This window comes from Lepisma saccharinum, chromosome 1 (assembly GCF_977018435.1).
Source record: "Lepisma saccharinum chromosome 1, izLepSacc3.1, whole genome shotgun sequence".
In the NCBI taxonomy this organism is placed as follows: Eukaryota; Metazoa; Arthropoda; class Insecta; order Zygentoma; family Lepismatidae; genus Lepisma; species Lepisma saccharinum.
In genome coordinates this window covers 188592769-188609035 of record NC_139229.1, presented here as the reverse complement: position 1 = coordinate 188609035, position 16267 = coordinate 188592769, and the positions used below count along the sequence as shown (strand labels likewise).

Here is a 16267-nt window from a genome sequence, read left to right as displayed (position 1 = left end):
AAGGTCTGCTGTGATATGAGCTTTTACATTGAATTGGCAGTAAGCTTGGCATTTATAGCAGAGAAATATTGTGCCCCCGTATCCCCACCCCTCTCTCTCCATTTAAAGATCGAACCTGACGTTTGGCAAATCTTGCGATGACTACGTAAAAATGTCACGCTTCACCACTGAAGGCATGGATATATCATTGTGTTTATTCCATCATCCATTTCATCATTCATCCTCACTGTCACGATTAATTAAGGCAGAAGGAAAAAGTGATATAAAATAACTGAAACAGAAATAAAAAACAGAGAGAGAGATTACAGATCTATCATGGTCATAGGGCAAGTATTGCATTTTGGTTATTTTATATTTCTAGGCGGCTCATGATGAAGATGAATGGTGGAATGAAGAACAAGATGAAGGAAAAACACAATGAAATGTCTACACATTATTCAGAATTTTAATTAAGGACTTCTGACTCTGTAGTGTATTACTGAGCAGATCTGAGACTTAAACATACATCAACAGTCAGAAAATTAATAACTTGAAATTAATGGATTTGTAGGCACGAAAACTGCCTAAAACAAGTAAGCAAATGGATATCACAATGATAAAAAGATGCACTTTTCTATTCTTTGGGTTGATCGTGATGACGATGATGAATGGTGGTTTGATGAAATTAGAAGAAAGTTACTTTAGATTTAAAAAAAAAAATAAGCATACTGTGAAGAGAGGGCACACGTAGCGTTGTGGTTAGCGTTCTAGCTTTCTAGTGATCGGTCCGGTCCCAGTTAGAACTCCTAAAATTTGTGTTGACCCAGCATCGAGAGGACAATTGAGGAACTACTTGAAAAGAAGAAGTAGTGGTCTCCAAAGCCAGAAAAAAGCAGCGATGGAACTAGATTCACGGACCACAGGCCACTTCACTAAAAGAAAATATGCTTGGCAGGTCCTGGCCATCAGAGGGCTGAAATTGTTTGTAGCAACGTAAATGAGAAGAACTTCTAAATTATGGATACGTTTATGGCTTTCACTTCATTCATATCATCCCATTTTTTTACTCCTACAATTCTAATAACTAGTTCTGAAAACAATCTCACCTTTTTTAGAACATTCTGTCATCTTCATAATATTTTTTCTTCAGAATTCAAGCAAACTGTTAATTACGTTTTACTCTATTGCTTACACTTTTTCAGTGAAACTTTCTGAATATAGTTTAACAACTTGTCTTATTTTGTAATAGTCTAGTAAAGAAAGAGACAAGGGCATCATCTGCACTATAACTTACATTGGTTGTAAATTATACTTGACTTTGTCCACCTGTTTACATAACTCGTGTCATGATTTTGTGCTAACATTCATTGAAGTTCCTCTTTCTTTTCTTGAAAAATCTCCAGCTCACAAAATTTGCAAGAAACGTTTCCCTACATTCTTCAATTTAATCTAACCATCATTCATTCTAAGCATTACGATTTGCCTAAAGAGGCAGAAAAGTGACACAAAATAAGAAAAGCAGAAATAAACATACATTTATTTCAGCAACAGACAGTCCTATCGCTGGTACAACCAATCATTTGCCTGTTGATGCACTGAAATGTAACTAGCATTTTGCAAGAATTCTTTCATTGATTTTTCATTTGAATCATCTATATGTATGGTAATTTCCCGATACTTTTAGGTGAACAATTTGCAACAGAGAAATGGTGTCAAACTATATTTGGCACCAAGTTAGATCTCCTACTTCTTGTCGGAAGGAAACATGGAAAAAAAAATATCAATTTTTAAATAGCTGTATATACATTAGTTTCAACATGTACTTGCGGACAGATTTATTTCTCAGGGAAAAACAAACGAATATAATAACAAAAACTACATAACTATATTTCAGTTTCTAAGCAGACATGTACTATAACTAGACTTTGTATTTTAGGTTTTTAACCTATTTTTTCCTTTTCAGGTATATAAGTAATAATAAGTTGTCAGTGTTTCGTTACAAAATGCAACAACCGATGAAATTTTATAGCACCTAAAAAAAACTATTTTGATTGTTAGAACTTATTTTAGGTTTATGCATCTAAATCAAGCCTTCTTTTAAGGTTTTTATATATTTTTAAAGATTTTACAGGATTTTTATGTCACACAGAGGCATTTGCTTTGTTTGGTCACAAAAAATTTCGATGACGAATGTGTCTGTCGATTTCCCTTCCTCGAAGTCCATCGTAATTTTTCAAAGCTCTAAACATAGGAAAATGTCCGGTGCAACTGTTACTTTTACAGTCAAAAGCGCAAACTTCTGACCTGTGTGGTCTTGCTCACTTTCGCATCACTTCGGTGATTTGTGGCATTCACGCCTAGCAAACTAACATTTCAGCATTGAAGTTTGCACCACTGATTGTGTTTTTATTGAAATATCATTTTCAGCATATAAGATGATATAAGTGCGGAGTTTGACTGTGGATAACATGAAAAAAGATTGTTGCCTTACTATAAGGCGAAGCATGGATTTTAATAGCAAATTTCCAATGGTAAGTTCTGCAATCACCTTAGGATTAGGCTACACACATAATGTTATGCAAAATAGTGCGTATTTCAGGATATAAATGTCCTATTTTCATTCATACCTAATCAGTATTTTTCAGGAATTTTGAACATTTTAAGATTTTTTTTAACCTACTTCAGGATTTTTCGAGCCTAACTTTTAGATTCTTAGGACCTATTTTGGGGTTTTCAAACCTATTTTAGGATTTTTAGAGCCTATTTTAGGAACCTAAAAATCCGAGGTCTAATTATAACCTGTCCCAGCTATCTCTGGAGCAGCTGAATGACAAGTTTCTGAGCAAGTAGTGATGCGAGACGGCTACACCAATAAACACGAAAGAGGGAACGGTATTGGAGTGAAGGGGAGGAGAGCAACTGCAGCTATCAGCCTTCACAGCAGCGTGTACTGATTCCAGAGGTGCTAACTTAAGGTAAACTTTTGGGTGGTAAGGTAAATTTTGGGTGGGGACAAGGTTGGCATAAACAATAATGTATATGTCAAAATATATATTTAATCTGTCCCTCTACATGAATTTGGGAAGGGGGCATATATGCTTTGCCCCCCACCCCTCCCACACCCAAAGTCAGCACCTACGATTGGGTCGGCATTTTCCCCCTCGGACAAAATAGAAATAAAGATGTAGAGATATTTTTATTTTTATTACCTCCTAAACCAGATTTTGCCAGATTTTACAACTATGCCAAAGTGCGAACAAGTTTTAAGTCATTCTTGTTTGATAGAGTAGTTCGTGAGGGTGTACAGAATCGTGATTATGGAAGAAATGAAATGTCTAGGGAACGGGATGAATTTCGTAATTTTAATTTTAAAAAGTCAGAATAGTGCCTTCGAAAAAGTGTTGCTACCTGTAAATACCATTTCGTTTCAAATTCTGCCACGATTAATAAAGGGAAATAATGGTGATACACAGATACACTGGAAATCATTCGGTTAGTGTTGGTGATATAGTCCAATTCGTGTGTGCAAGTCGCAGTGGTGATATTAAATTTAACTCTTCTCCGAGCCAGATGGCAAATGTATGAACAAATTGCGAGGAAGAGTGTATTTCATCTTCTGCACCAGATGAGTTCTGCTTCTAGACTCGAGTGAATGGTCGTCGGTTTTAAAGAATGAATTTGCAGCACATTACTGCAAACACAACATATATTTTTTGTAGGGCTTATGGCGCAGAAATCAGGTCTCAATCAGCAAAAGTCATTAAGAAAAGTTTGTTTGCTTTAATGTCACATACCTCTACATGGTGTCAAAATTTAAATTTAATGGTAAAAGGAGATACCACGAACATGCACGTGTATATAACAATAGGTAATTATTACATAATACTAATAACCACATTTTGCTTCAAGGTAGAATTTTATGTAAAAGGGATGATATCGATATTTTCACACTTCATAATACCTGGGCCTCGTGGATATAGTTTGCATAGTGCCTCGTGTTCCCTAACGGCAGTCCTGCAGCAAGCATGTGACACTGTGGACCTTGCAGTGTTATTGCATGTCCATGAAGACTGACGGAAATATCTTGCATTTTGTGTGGCACATAACAGGCAACACATAGAGCACTTCAATTGTCAAAATATCCTCACCAAATAAAGATACGGGAAAAATAACTGCATATTCTTGTTTCTGACGAAAACACACATCTTAAATTATGTGCCACATGGCCCAATTCCGATTTGAAAATCTGGAGATAATTACAAAATGCCGGCTTTCAAGATGGCTGCCATGATGCATACTGGACCCATCTGGTGTGCCTCCACCCCCATTACCCATATCTAAAGTTTTTCATCCTCCGTCAAGCCGTTTTCAAATTAAAAGGGTGGTGCTGGACTTTTGGCTCACCCTGTAGAAGAACCTCCAATGCCGAGCACATATCAGTTGAGCTGGAAACTTTGGATGTTCTGTTGGGGGTTCTCCAGAATGATAATTGTCCATTGAAAATATTCTTTCAGAAATAACATTGATATTTATTTAGATTGGATTGATTTGGTGTTTTAAGAGGGAGGTGGAGTTTGGCGAAGGTCGCCGTGGAAAGTGCTTAAATTTAACATGGGCTTTTTTGCATTTTGTTGAATATAACGTTTTAGGACAAAAATTTGCCGGAAAACACGCAGTAGATGTGAACTTACTTTATGAAACTTTGAGTACATGACACATTTATGCCATTTCAGTTCGATAAATGTGCACAAATTCCATTATTTTTTTTCAATTTCCCATAAGGAAATACGTAAATAAGCACAGAATGGTTATAGGATTTGTGGGTAGCACCAACGAAAATGGCCATTATGATGCATACTAACGTAATGCTCAATCCTTTTATGACTAAGCTAGGGAGGGCTTTTCTTTCAAAAGTCCCTTGCACAGCCCAAAATGATTGTTTAAAAATGTCATGTATTATCGACGGCGAAAAATACGGCCGCTTCAGCCGAATTTCATTCATCATAGTTCGCCACTTGGCCACTAGATGTCTCGTTCGAAAATTGCCTCAGGCTGACGGTGAGGGCTAGTTCGCTCGGGTGTTTGAAACCTCTGCACAGCTGGGTTCCGTCCCCTCGTCAGAAGGTCCCGTAGCTGTAACAGCTTGATTTATTGCCTCTTTCCCAGGCAAGAAACCAAGAAATCAGGAAGGCCATGAGTTTGTGTATGTTTGAGTGTAGAGAAGCAGAGCATATTTACTGTGAATTGGAACCAGTGACACAGTAACTTTATCTCGACCCCTACCGCGAAGGACGTATTTAGGGGGGTCCAGGTGTCCCAACCTCCACCCGAAAGACTTACCAAGTACAAAAAAATTAAATAATGAAAACAATGAGTTCATAAAACTTCAATTAAGTAATGAAAATAAGGTTGTTGTTTAATCGCAAATTGTTTATTTCCGCAAAAATATTGGAAAGCAATACGACTTTGAGTGACAGTACCAAAGAAGATTTATGCAACTTATAATAACATGCAAAATATTACCAGGAATTTTACTTTCGTCAACTGGATCTAACATCATTTTTTCATACTCAATAAATATTATATTCTTTATCTATTTGACATTAATTTCCTTGGCAGGGCAGTTTCTATTTTTTACAAATTTTGCCGACCTTAACTACACGTAAGCTAGATAATGAATACGTGATGTTATACTGTGTCACTGTTGTTATACCGCCTTCTTACCTATTCATGTAATAAAAATATATTAATTAATTTAATATAATTATACTTATTTTAATTTAACATTATTAATATTATTATTTTGAGACATTACGTTAGGACGCCCCTCCGAAATATATATATATCTAGATACGTGCCTCGTGTTCGATTTGAGTAAAATGTAGAAAAGGCGGGGAGGGTGGTAGCGCTTCCTCTTTTTACATTTCGATAGTTTTACCTCACATGTAGTACTTTGTGAGTCAACGGTGCAGATAGGAAATACGTGTACACACACACACATAATTGATGATTCACAAAGAAACTTCGTTAAATTCCCATGCTTGTTCCGCTCACAAATCACATCCTCTCCAAATTCCAATAGCCTACTATTGTTGTTGCTTACATATATGTATGTGGTTCCTAGAACTTCACTACTTCCAATCATACACTTGATGTGACTCTTACAAAACATTTGTTTTTGGAGTGGAAGGATCATGAAAAGGTCTACTGTTTCTTTGCAAATCTTCAATTAATGTAAAATTTAGTATAAAAACATAATTTTGGCTGACTTGCTAACTTGAGATTTAAAGACAAATTATTACTTTGAATTCTTCATTAACAATAACAAAAGCGACATAAAATGTAGAAGGACAAGATTCTTGGCTTGGTTGAGAATTACATTAGAGATGTACAGGTTAGGAAAGGGGAGGGAGAATTCCCTGTCTTCTTCCTCTTCAGCGCGAACCCTGCCTCCTACATTCTACATGTCCATTCAAAATGTCTTCTTAGTTTCGGATATATTTTGCCTCCCCTATAGCGTAATGGTAAAGATGATCCTCATAATGTCAAAAGGTCCCGAGTTTGGTACCTGGTGGACGCCCAATAGTTTTATCCCACTATAAATGTGGGTCCAGTCCCGGTTAGCCTATCTATACATAAAGTAGACTTACAGAAACTCAAACTCAAGATACTCAAACGACTGGCATAGGGTTGAAGGCGCTTGGTGCTGTGAGAGAGCTCCCTTTGCCAAATCAAAATTAGGAAACAAAAACTCATCTTCAGGTGTACCCCACTTTTTCGCCATTAGATGCTGTTCTGCATCGTGACCGCACTGTCTAGCATCGTGACCGCACTGTCTAAGGCTTCATGCTTTGGGCTCCAGCTACGGGACGCACGCAGGTTCGTGTCTCGTGGATGAAGCGTAACAACTTTTCTCCTGACATTTCGGCCAGTCAAACTCGCGGCCCGCCTTGGCCCCACTTAACACTGCTTGCTTGAAATTATCTATACATTTGTAGTTATCCCGTTTTCTCTTTTCTCGTGATACAAGACCAGACTCATCCAAACTTCAACACATTGACCAATTTTCCCTACACAGGTATACATTCCATTATAGACTAGGTGTTGTGTCCACTAAGCAAGCTGATTGACAGGTTACTTCTGAAGTACGAAAATATCTTGCCAGCGGGGGGAGGGCAGCGTGCATACTTTCTGTCGCCTATGAGTCTGTTTCTTGATTTTCAAGGATTTACCTGGAAGAAAAGTTTCTGTAAAAGTTTCAGAGAACCATATCGCTGCCCAAACTTCGCAGGAGTAAGAAAAGGACTATAGAAGAGGAATGTAGATTTTTGAAGTGAAATGCTTACTTTTGTTGTGAATTGAATACTAAAAAGCGTAGAAATTTTGTACCCTGATAAAGTAAATTCATTCAGAAGTATTTCTTTATCACGAAATAAATTTGCCATAATCTGTGTCGGAGTGGTTAGCACAACCCGTTGCGACCCCAGAGGTTGGGGGCCTGAATCCTGGCCTGAGCATGGGTTTTCTTTGTATGTGTCCCTTCATCAATTTCATCATATCATTACTCATCCTCATCGTCGCCATTGGCCAAATGTGGCAGAAAAGCAACGCTAATAAAAAATCAGAAACACAGTTGAGGAGAGGATTTATGACTTAGTCAACGACCAATTGAAAGCGAAAATTGTTCGTGTTGTTGCCTTCTCGCTCACAATGTGCAAAATTACGGAAGTCTGTGAGCTAGCTCGGTTAGCTCCATTCATTCGTGGATGCAATTCTTATCTCGATATGACAGTAAAACTACTTGAATGATTCCTCCCCGTGACACAAGAGTTGATATTTTGAAGGAAGTGGAGGCCATTTTGCAAAGTTACAGTCTTCCGTTATATTAAAACTTTTTAATAAAGTTATAATTTGTCCTTCCCAACTTCTCAGGAATACCAGGAATGACAGGAATATTTGTCCACAGTAAAAATACTACGTGATGAAGTTGGAAACAGGTTTCAAGACTTCAGAGGGTGCGAAGGGCAATAATCTTGTTTTGCTCTGCTCCCTTTTCTTTTGATGATGCGTATGCAAGTCCTGACTTCGAATGGAACTTATATAATTGCAGTGCAACTCGTACTGAAAAATACATATCGCGAGGTGGGCTATCCTTGATTTTTCTTATATCTCCCATAGCAGTATCCTCGAATAAGCTATTTTGCTGTAGAAATTTTATTAATTTTGGTTGCACTTGCCTTGGTGAAAAGTTGTTTTCCATAATGAAGATTAATGAAACAGCCGAATGATCAAGAATGACTGACAAAACATTTGTTGTCTGCATTAAGAGTTTCATGCTAACAAGAAACTTATTGCACACTTTTGAGAAGCTTGTTAAAAAAAACAGTGAAATCTGTACGAAACGAAACTATAATTGCAAACAAACAGTTACAGTAACCAATTTATACTCGAAACTAACATGTAAAATAATATAACCATGAAAAAATATGGGGGGAGGTCTATATAATTTACATATCGATGCTGCAATAATAATCACTGGAATCCCCCCCCCCCCTCGGCCCCATTGGGTCGAACCACTTAGTTCTGGATTTTAAGGTGTTGGAGTTCTAGATGTGCGGCCCGGATAGTTTTGACATTATGGTTATGCAGCCCTACTCACAAATTGAGTTTGACATTGCTGGTCTATAGGACCTGTCATGGCCATATTTAGAGGGGGGGTTTCTAGGGTTCAAACCCCCCCGAAACTTCCGACATGTTGGATTAATGGAAGTTCAGAAACCAAAATCTGTAACAAATTTTCAATTTTTTTTTCTTCGAAGCATCACAAAAATACAAGGAGACAATGTTGAAGCGATCGAGCTAGAATTTTCATAAATTTGGAATTCTGAAACTTGAGTGAAACAGGATTTATTCTCAAAATCGTAGCCCACCCACGACACCTACATTATCACTTCTGCTGTTATCTTTCCAGTGTTGTTCCTGCGTCACAAGGAATATAAACTGAAGATTCCCTTATGATTGTCCCAAAATTTCCTTTCCAGCTTTTAAGTTCCCTGTCGAAAATCCCCCTAGATAGGAGTTCAAACCTAAGATCTCCAGTTTCGTAGCGGATTACGTTCGCGATTGAGGTTACAATCCATGCACCAGGCTAAGTTTTTAAAAGGAATAACTTGTTCCACACTTTTCAAAATTCCGAACATTTAATTTTAAAGTGAAACAGCAAAAACTTTATGACTAAAATTTCAATCTAACTTTTAAAGCTCTTTCTTGAAGGTATCTAGAGTTTAATGACGAAGTATAATAATTGTGCATTTCAGTACACACTGTATGAAAAAAAATTGAAAAAAAAATGAAAAAAAATTGTGCTGGATATTCACTCATCTTCTGGATTGAGTAAGCCCCCTCAAAGATATAACAATAATATAATAATAATTATTAGTAGTATTATTAATATGGAATAAAATTGTTTCATTATTATGAAATTTTAATTATTAGTACAATTATTGTTATTATTTATATTATTCAAATTTCTGGTGATGCCCATGGGAACAATTTTGAATGAACCCTCCCGAAATTTTTTCCTGCCTACGGCCATGGGACCTGTGTGTGTGTGTGTGTCATAGAACATCACTACTTCCAAACAAACTTGATGTGGCTCTTACAGAAACATCTGTTTTTCGAGTGGAACGATTACGAAAAGGTTTACACTGGCCTCCCCGATGGTGCAGTGGTAGCGTCGTCGCCTTGTAATCAAGGGGTTCCAGGTTCGATACCCAGTGGAGGCACATAGTGGTTCGGATTCAACTTTAAACTGTAGGTCCAGTCCTGCTTAGCTTTACTGTGTATAAAGTGGACTTAAAACACTAAATCAATCAACCAACAAAAAGGTTTACTGTTTCTTTGCAAATCTTCAATTAATGTAAAATTTAGTACAAAAACATAATTTTTGCTGACTTTCTAACTTGAGATTTAAAGACAATTTATTACTTCGAATTCTTCATTAACAATAACAAAAGTGATATAAAATATTGGATAAAATTCTTGCTTTCGGTGAGAATCAAATTAGAGATGTATAGGTTAGGAAAGTGGAGGGAGAATTTCCTGGCGTCTTCCCCTTCAATGTGAACGGTGCCTCCTACGTTCTACATTCCATTCAGAATTTCTTCTTAGTTTCAGATATATTTTGCATCCCCTATAGCATAATGGTAAAGGTAACCCTTGTAATATAAAATGTCCCGAGTTTGGTATCCGGTGGACGCCTAATAGTTAGTTCAATCCCACTATAAATATAGATCCAGTCCCGATTAGTCTATCTGTGTATAAAGTAGACTTAAAACAGAAACTCAAGATACTCAAACGATTATCATTATCTCGCTCCATGCAAGAGTCAGCCAGCAAGCAGTGAAATGCGAACTGCATTGCCAGTGGAGAAATTTTAGCCTCCGAAACCAGAATGAAAAGAAACAGGTGGGTGTCCTTTTCCTGGAAACTCACTGCGGGAGTCATGCGGAGGGGAGGGGGTGGTGAAGGGAGGAAGGTTCTCTGGCCTCTGGCTTAGGACAGCCGAAAATAATTCCTAATAGTCTGATATGTCGCTAGGTGTCTCTGTATCGCATCGGGCCAGGAAACTACTTTCATGCCAACCTCCAGGCCACTCTTAAGGCCACTTTATGCACAGTAAGGCTAATCGGGACTGGACCTACAATTTAAAAGTAAGATCCGAAACACTATATGCCTCCACCGAGTATCAAACCTGGGACCCCTTGATTACAAGGCAACGACGTTACCACTGCACCATCGGGGATGCCCTAACATGGATATTTATTCTTATTATTTACAAATAAGTGAATTGTAGCAGAATTAGTGTCATGAACATAAATAACACAGAAAGCAAAAACCTTACTTCAGTACACGTTTCGAATCCATCTCGATCCCTCCTCAGGATATCCCAGGGCACTCTTACCAAGACACTACGTTGGGATAAAAATGGTTTAAAAGTAGATTAAATGCATTTTAAACTTAATATCTTCATAAGAAGTGCTTTGGATCCTTCAAGAAAAGTAACCAGGTTGGTCAGAAAATTTGGTCTAAAATAAGGTGTATATAGAGTATGTGTTGTCTTGTAAATGCTACAATATTATATGGCAGTAAATGACTGATTGATTAAGTTAATATTACTTCCCTTTTCTGCCACTGTTGGCTAACCGGGAAGATGAAAATGAGTGGTGTTAAGATGAAATGGATGAAGAGGCTATCAGAAACATACAGAGATGAAACAATATGAGCCCCGCACATGATTATACTGGCTGTGAGTCCAGATGCCAGAGCCTCGGTAGTCTGCAAAATGCAGTCCAGGGTGTACTATGTGGAACTGAGGTTGGAATTTGGGTCTCTTGAGAAAGGGTAACTCCTTAAACCCCAAATGGCAGTAAAGAAACAGTTCTAAAACAAACAGACAGCGAGCAGGGAAAGAAAGTCTTCTAGCATCTCAACATCAACAGAGAATAAGGTTAGGACATGATTGATATGAGAGAAAAAGACAAAAATTCAGTTGGGAAATCACAGAATAAACAAAACCAAAATACTCCTCATTCTTCAGAAAAAAAACTACTATAATAACGTGCAGCTTACCTCAAAGTCAGCATGTTTCAGCACATCATCTGCTCTCATTCTATTTAGAATAAATTCTGCCTCATTGGCCACTCTGACAATGTGGTCTTTCATTGCATGAGAAAGCAACCTGGAAGAAAAACCAATAAAAATTATTTCTTATTTGTTCACAAAAGGCAAGGCATATAAATTATAACCATTAAGGAAAAATTGACACAGGAAATGTTCTATTCATCTTTCTAGTAAAAGGTCTATACAATTATATTAAACTACTTCATACCATCAATTTAAGAACACAACTGATGCAGCTTCTTTTTTTCTCTCTCTCTCTATTTTTTGTGAACAGTATAGTGACAGAAATGAAAAAAAAAAACAAGAGAAAGATTTAAGCTTTTCAATAATCTTGTTCTCCCTGTATTTATGGGGATAAAAATAGACTGTACACAAGATACCCACTTACCTTCCTTCATTAATAAGCTCAATAAATGCCAATCCTGCATGTTTCTGGAGAGAGTTTTGCCACTCTTGAGAACACAGCAACATGACGAGCTCAACAACTGAGTTGCTATTCTTGAACGTTGTTAAACCTGCAAATAATAATATAAAATGGAAACATTACAAAAATAATTCATGCCACTTTGAGACTTTACAGAATAAGCTAACAAAAACACATATATTAAACTAAAACAAACGACGACTGATGACGTGTCACTTCAAAAATACAGGCTTCCTTGAAAAAGACAATGTGAGAATCCAGCTGTTGAAGAGGGTTGATCTTGGGTCAAGTCCAAAATTCAATGCTGGCATTGAATGGACAGAAAGGTGATTGTTGTATGAAATGGTAGCAGTTACTGAACATGATTAAAAATGAGCACAAGAATTTTCGTACAAAGGTCAAGCTGTTCTAATAAATAACACTTATTATTTTTATTATTACTGATAAATAACATTATTATACCCTAATAACAGGAAACTGTTGTCTTCATACTATTACATCTTGGAGATATTGTACTTGATACACCAGATACATATAAGGCACAACTGTTTTCCTTGATTTTTTCACATTTTATACCAATACCTCCTTCAAGGAAAACATTTGAAATTTCAGGGGAAATTCTACTCATGAAGTTTACACACTGTGTGGCCTCTCAAATAAAAATTTTCATTTATGGAATTTTGAAAATTCATAGAGCCATTTATTTCTGTAGATTAAGTGACAGAATATGCAAACTTCTTAGTTCTGAAATAGCTCCAGCATTTTGCACTAAAATTTTCAAGCTAATTAATTTTTCCTTTCATTCTTTTGCTGGGATATTAATTAACTGAACTTTACTTCTCTTAATGATTATCAAAATACTAAGTTCTTTGTTATCTTTCTAATTTGAAATGAATGATGACAATTTCCATTGGGGAAGGGGTCGACTGACCATTTTGATCCCTACTCCCATTGTGATGTCTCACTTTCATCAAAACTTCAAATTTTGTTCTATGTCTGCTTTATTCTTAGAGGCTAATTGGAACTGGACCTACAGTTATAATGGTAAACCATGGCCTTCATATTAGATCAAAGGTACAGGTAGTGTCCAGAAGATAGCATGCTGCCTCTAAATGAATTTACAAGTGTATCAACTGCAACTAATCCTCTGTTCTGCATCAACAATTGAGGCATGCTAATCATTCAGGTTTACCCTTGTATGTTAGAAGAGTGTCCCAATAAATCAAGCCCGACCCTGTGGCCGAGTGGTTAGCACATCGCGCTGCGATGCCAAGGGTCCCGGGTTCGAATCCCGGTTGGGCTTGGTTGTTTGTGAATGTCCATTCATCAATTTCCTCATTTCATCACTCATCCTCATCTTCGCAAATTAGCCAAGAGGCACAAAATGCGAAGTAAAATAAACTAAATCAAATCAAATCAAACCAATAAATCAACAGCTGTGTTCACCAACATAACCCTCAATAGCAGAAAGTGGAATAATTCATATTGGTAACACTATTAAGCCTTGTTTCCACATTAAAAACACTACAGGTGCCGACCAAGACAGTTTTATTACAAACTAAAAGCACTACACATTACATTTCTACCCTATACAGTGCCGTGCAAAATTTATCAACATCACGTTTTTCTGCAATAACATTTTTCAAACTTCATAGATTAAAGTGAATTTTTATATGTTGGGAAGCATCCGTATCAACAGGTGGTAGATCATTTCAGACTATTTACAAAATTATTAAAAATCTTAATTTGATTTTTTCAACCTGGCAAAAAATGACCCCTTTATTCTTATCACCATAATACATGAGCTTTGAGCAACACTCACCAAACAAGTTATTGTTATCAGCACACCATAGTACATTGGTTTCAAAGCCTTTCGCATTGATCATAACCTGGCACCTGCGTGGCATAGAGTCTATTACTCGCTGAGGGTTTGTTCATCGTTCTCTCTTCAGCTCGGGAGGCTTTTTGGCATCTCAAGATCGGCCATCTGCAGAGTACTACATTCGAGCCAGGTACAGGGAGGCGTTGTCAAGATGTTGAAACCTAAGGAGCCACGAGTGACCGATTTCCCTCTACGATCGGAGCATTTTGCATCCTGCCTGTGCCAATCCCCATTCATCTTCCAGGGACATTACGCTGGTAATAATGGCACCAGGAGCAACCACGCTCTGCGAACACTGTGAAGAGGTGGCTGAGGACGAGGATACTTTTGGATATCGGCCTGTGAAAAATTGACCGATCTCCTTCAGAACAGGATGGCCAGACTGAAGTGGTCAAAGGAGCACCTGACATGAACATGGAGCCAGTGGACGAATCAGATCAAGTACTTACTCTTTGAAACGTCACCCAGGAGTGGATCGACCATCATTACATGACTAGTGGCCAAGCCAGATTCCGGACTTCAATGGCATCGAGCACATGTGGGATGAGCCTAAAGCACAAGACAGCCAACAATGCCAATGAGGAGGAGGAATGGGTCAAAATTCCTCAGTCAGTGATCGACACATTGATTGACTCCATGCTATGCAGGTGCCAGGCTGTGATTGATGTTAAGGGTTTTGAAACCAAGTACTAGGGTGTGTTGATGCCGGAGACTAGTTTGGTGATTGTTCCTCAAAGCATTTATGCATTATGGTGATGAGAATGAAAGGGTCATTCTTTTGCAAGGTTGAAAAAATCGAATAAAGATTCTTTATAATTTTGTAAATAGTTCAAACTGATCTACCACCTGTTCATATGGATGCACCTATCTTGCTGCCCAACATATAAAAATTTCACTTTAATCTATGGAGTTTGAAAAAGTTATCGCAGAAAAATGCGATGTTGATAAACTTTTGCAGGGCACTGTATCAGTCTTCTTTAGCCGGAAGGGTAGAAATGTAACGTGTAAAGTGTTTTTAGTTTATAACAAAACTGCCTTCGTTAGCACCTGTAGTGTTTTTAAAATGCTATTGCAATGAACTTAATTTGAATTTCAACTCACCTTTTCCTTCCATCAGTAACTCTTGACCGTGAGATCCAATGAGTGTCTTCGAAAGAAACGGTGCAAAATCAACCATGATTTCACGGAGCAAGGGGCACACAGATCCAAGGGCCATTTCGAGCTTCTGCGTGAGGCTGGCCTCTCGCGATGGAGTAGGGATGGGCAGGTTGTCTGTGTTTACAAGCGACTTGATGGGAAGTTCGTCTGGGCGGGCCTGGGCTGGAGGATGAGGTAAGCTGTCAGGAGTATGCTGAACTCTTACAACTGAGATTTCTGCTTGTGGCTTCTCGCCACGTTCTACTCCCTGAAGTTCTGATTCGTGAGCTGCAGAAACTTAAAAGAGAAGACAAAATACTGTATAAATAATCATGTCTTACATGGAGACTTTAATTTAGAACTGTTCATTCACATTTGTGGTTTAAATTTATTTTAAAAAAAGTAGGCAATGATTTTCAGAAGGAAGAAGAAAGTTTATTCACTTTTGTTAACCCTTTCCGGACGAGCAACCGGCATAGCCCATCTTACAGTTTCTGTCTTATAAGACGGCAATGGGCATATAGCCCGCCATTCCCTATAAAATTCTATTGTGCATGAACAACGGGAATCAGACTGGGTCTCTTGTGTGCATGTGTTGTAACCACCTCTTCCAAATTCCAACTGCTAGATGACATGTTTTCTTCGTTTCTGAATTTTACTTGAACTCTTGTCGAATTACGTGGCGCTTTTGTTTACACTCTTGAAAGTAACACTGAATAACTTATATGCACATTGTGTAAATTTTTTTTTATGAGAATTCTGCTTTAAATTTCACATTTAGTGATGATTTCAAACCCAAGAAGTAGTTTTATGGTTATTTTTATTAATCATTTCTGTATTATGTATGGAAAATATGTTATCAGTAAATTTATTGCAATGTTAATTTTTATTTTACTTTCAAAAAATTGATGCAGGAAAAATTCACATATGTGAGAAAATTTATGTAAAATGTAACATATTATATATCTGTGAAAAGAGAACTTGTAGATTTTAGAAAAAAATGTTAAATTAACAACATAGTAAGCAACATATTTTCTATGATTTTTCAAAAAATAGCAAAAAAAAAAATGTATCTTGGAAAAAATTCTGTATCTTCAGGCTCGTCCAGAAAGGGTGAAGGAATCAACATTTGTTGCACCAAATGCTGCTATCTTCTTCGCAAT

General features: G+C 37.3%; 1 protein-coding gene across 13 annotated transcripts in view; it reads right to left on the bottom strand.

Annotated features, from left to right (window-relative positions):
* The window catches only part of rg (A kinase anchor protein rugose), a 1179223-nt gene that overhangs the window by 435720 nt on the left and 727236 nt on the right, over positions 1 to 16267 (bottom strand). For 12 of the 13 annotated variants that reach the window (XM_083144766.1, XM_083109897.1, XM_083109920.1 and 9 more), the window contains 3 exons: positions 15069 to 15401; positions 12050 to 12176; positions 11611 to 11719 (listed from right to left, as the gene is read on the bottom strand). In XM_083144766.1, the coding sequence (XP_083000892.1) occupies positions 11611 to 11719; positions 12050 to 12176; positions 15069 to 15401 (569 nt within the window). The remainder of the gene's footprint in view (positions 1 to 11610; positions 11720 to 12049; positions 12177 to 15068; positions 15402 to 16267) is intronic. The other variant, XM_083144776.1, reaches the window with a different exon arrangement.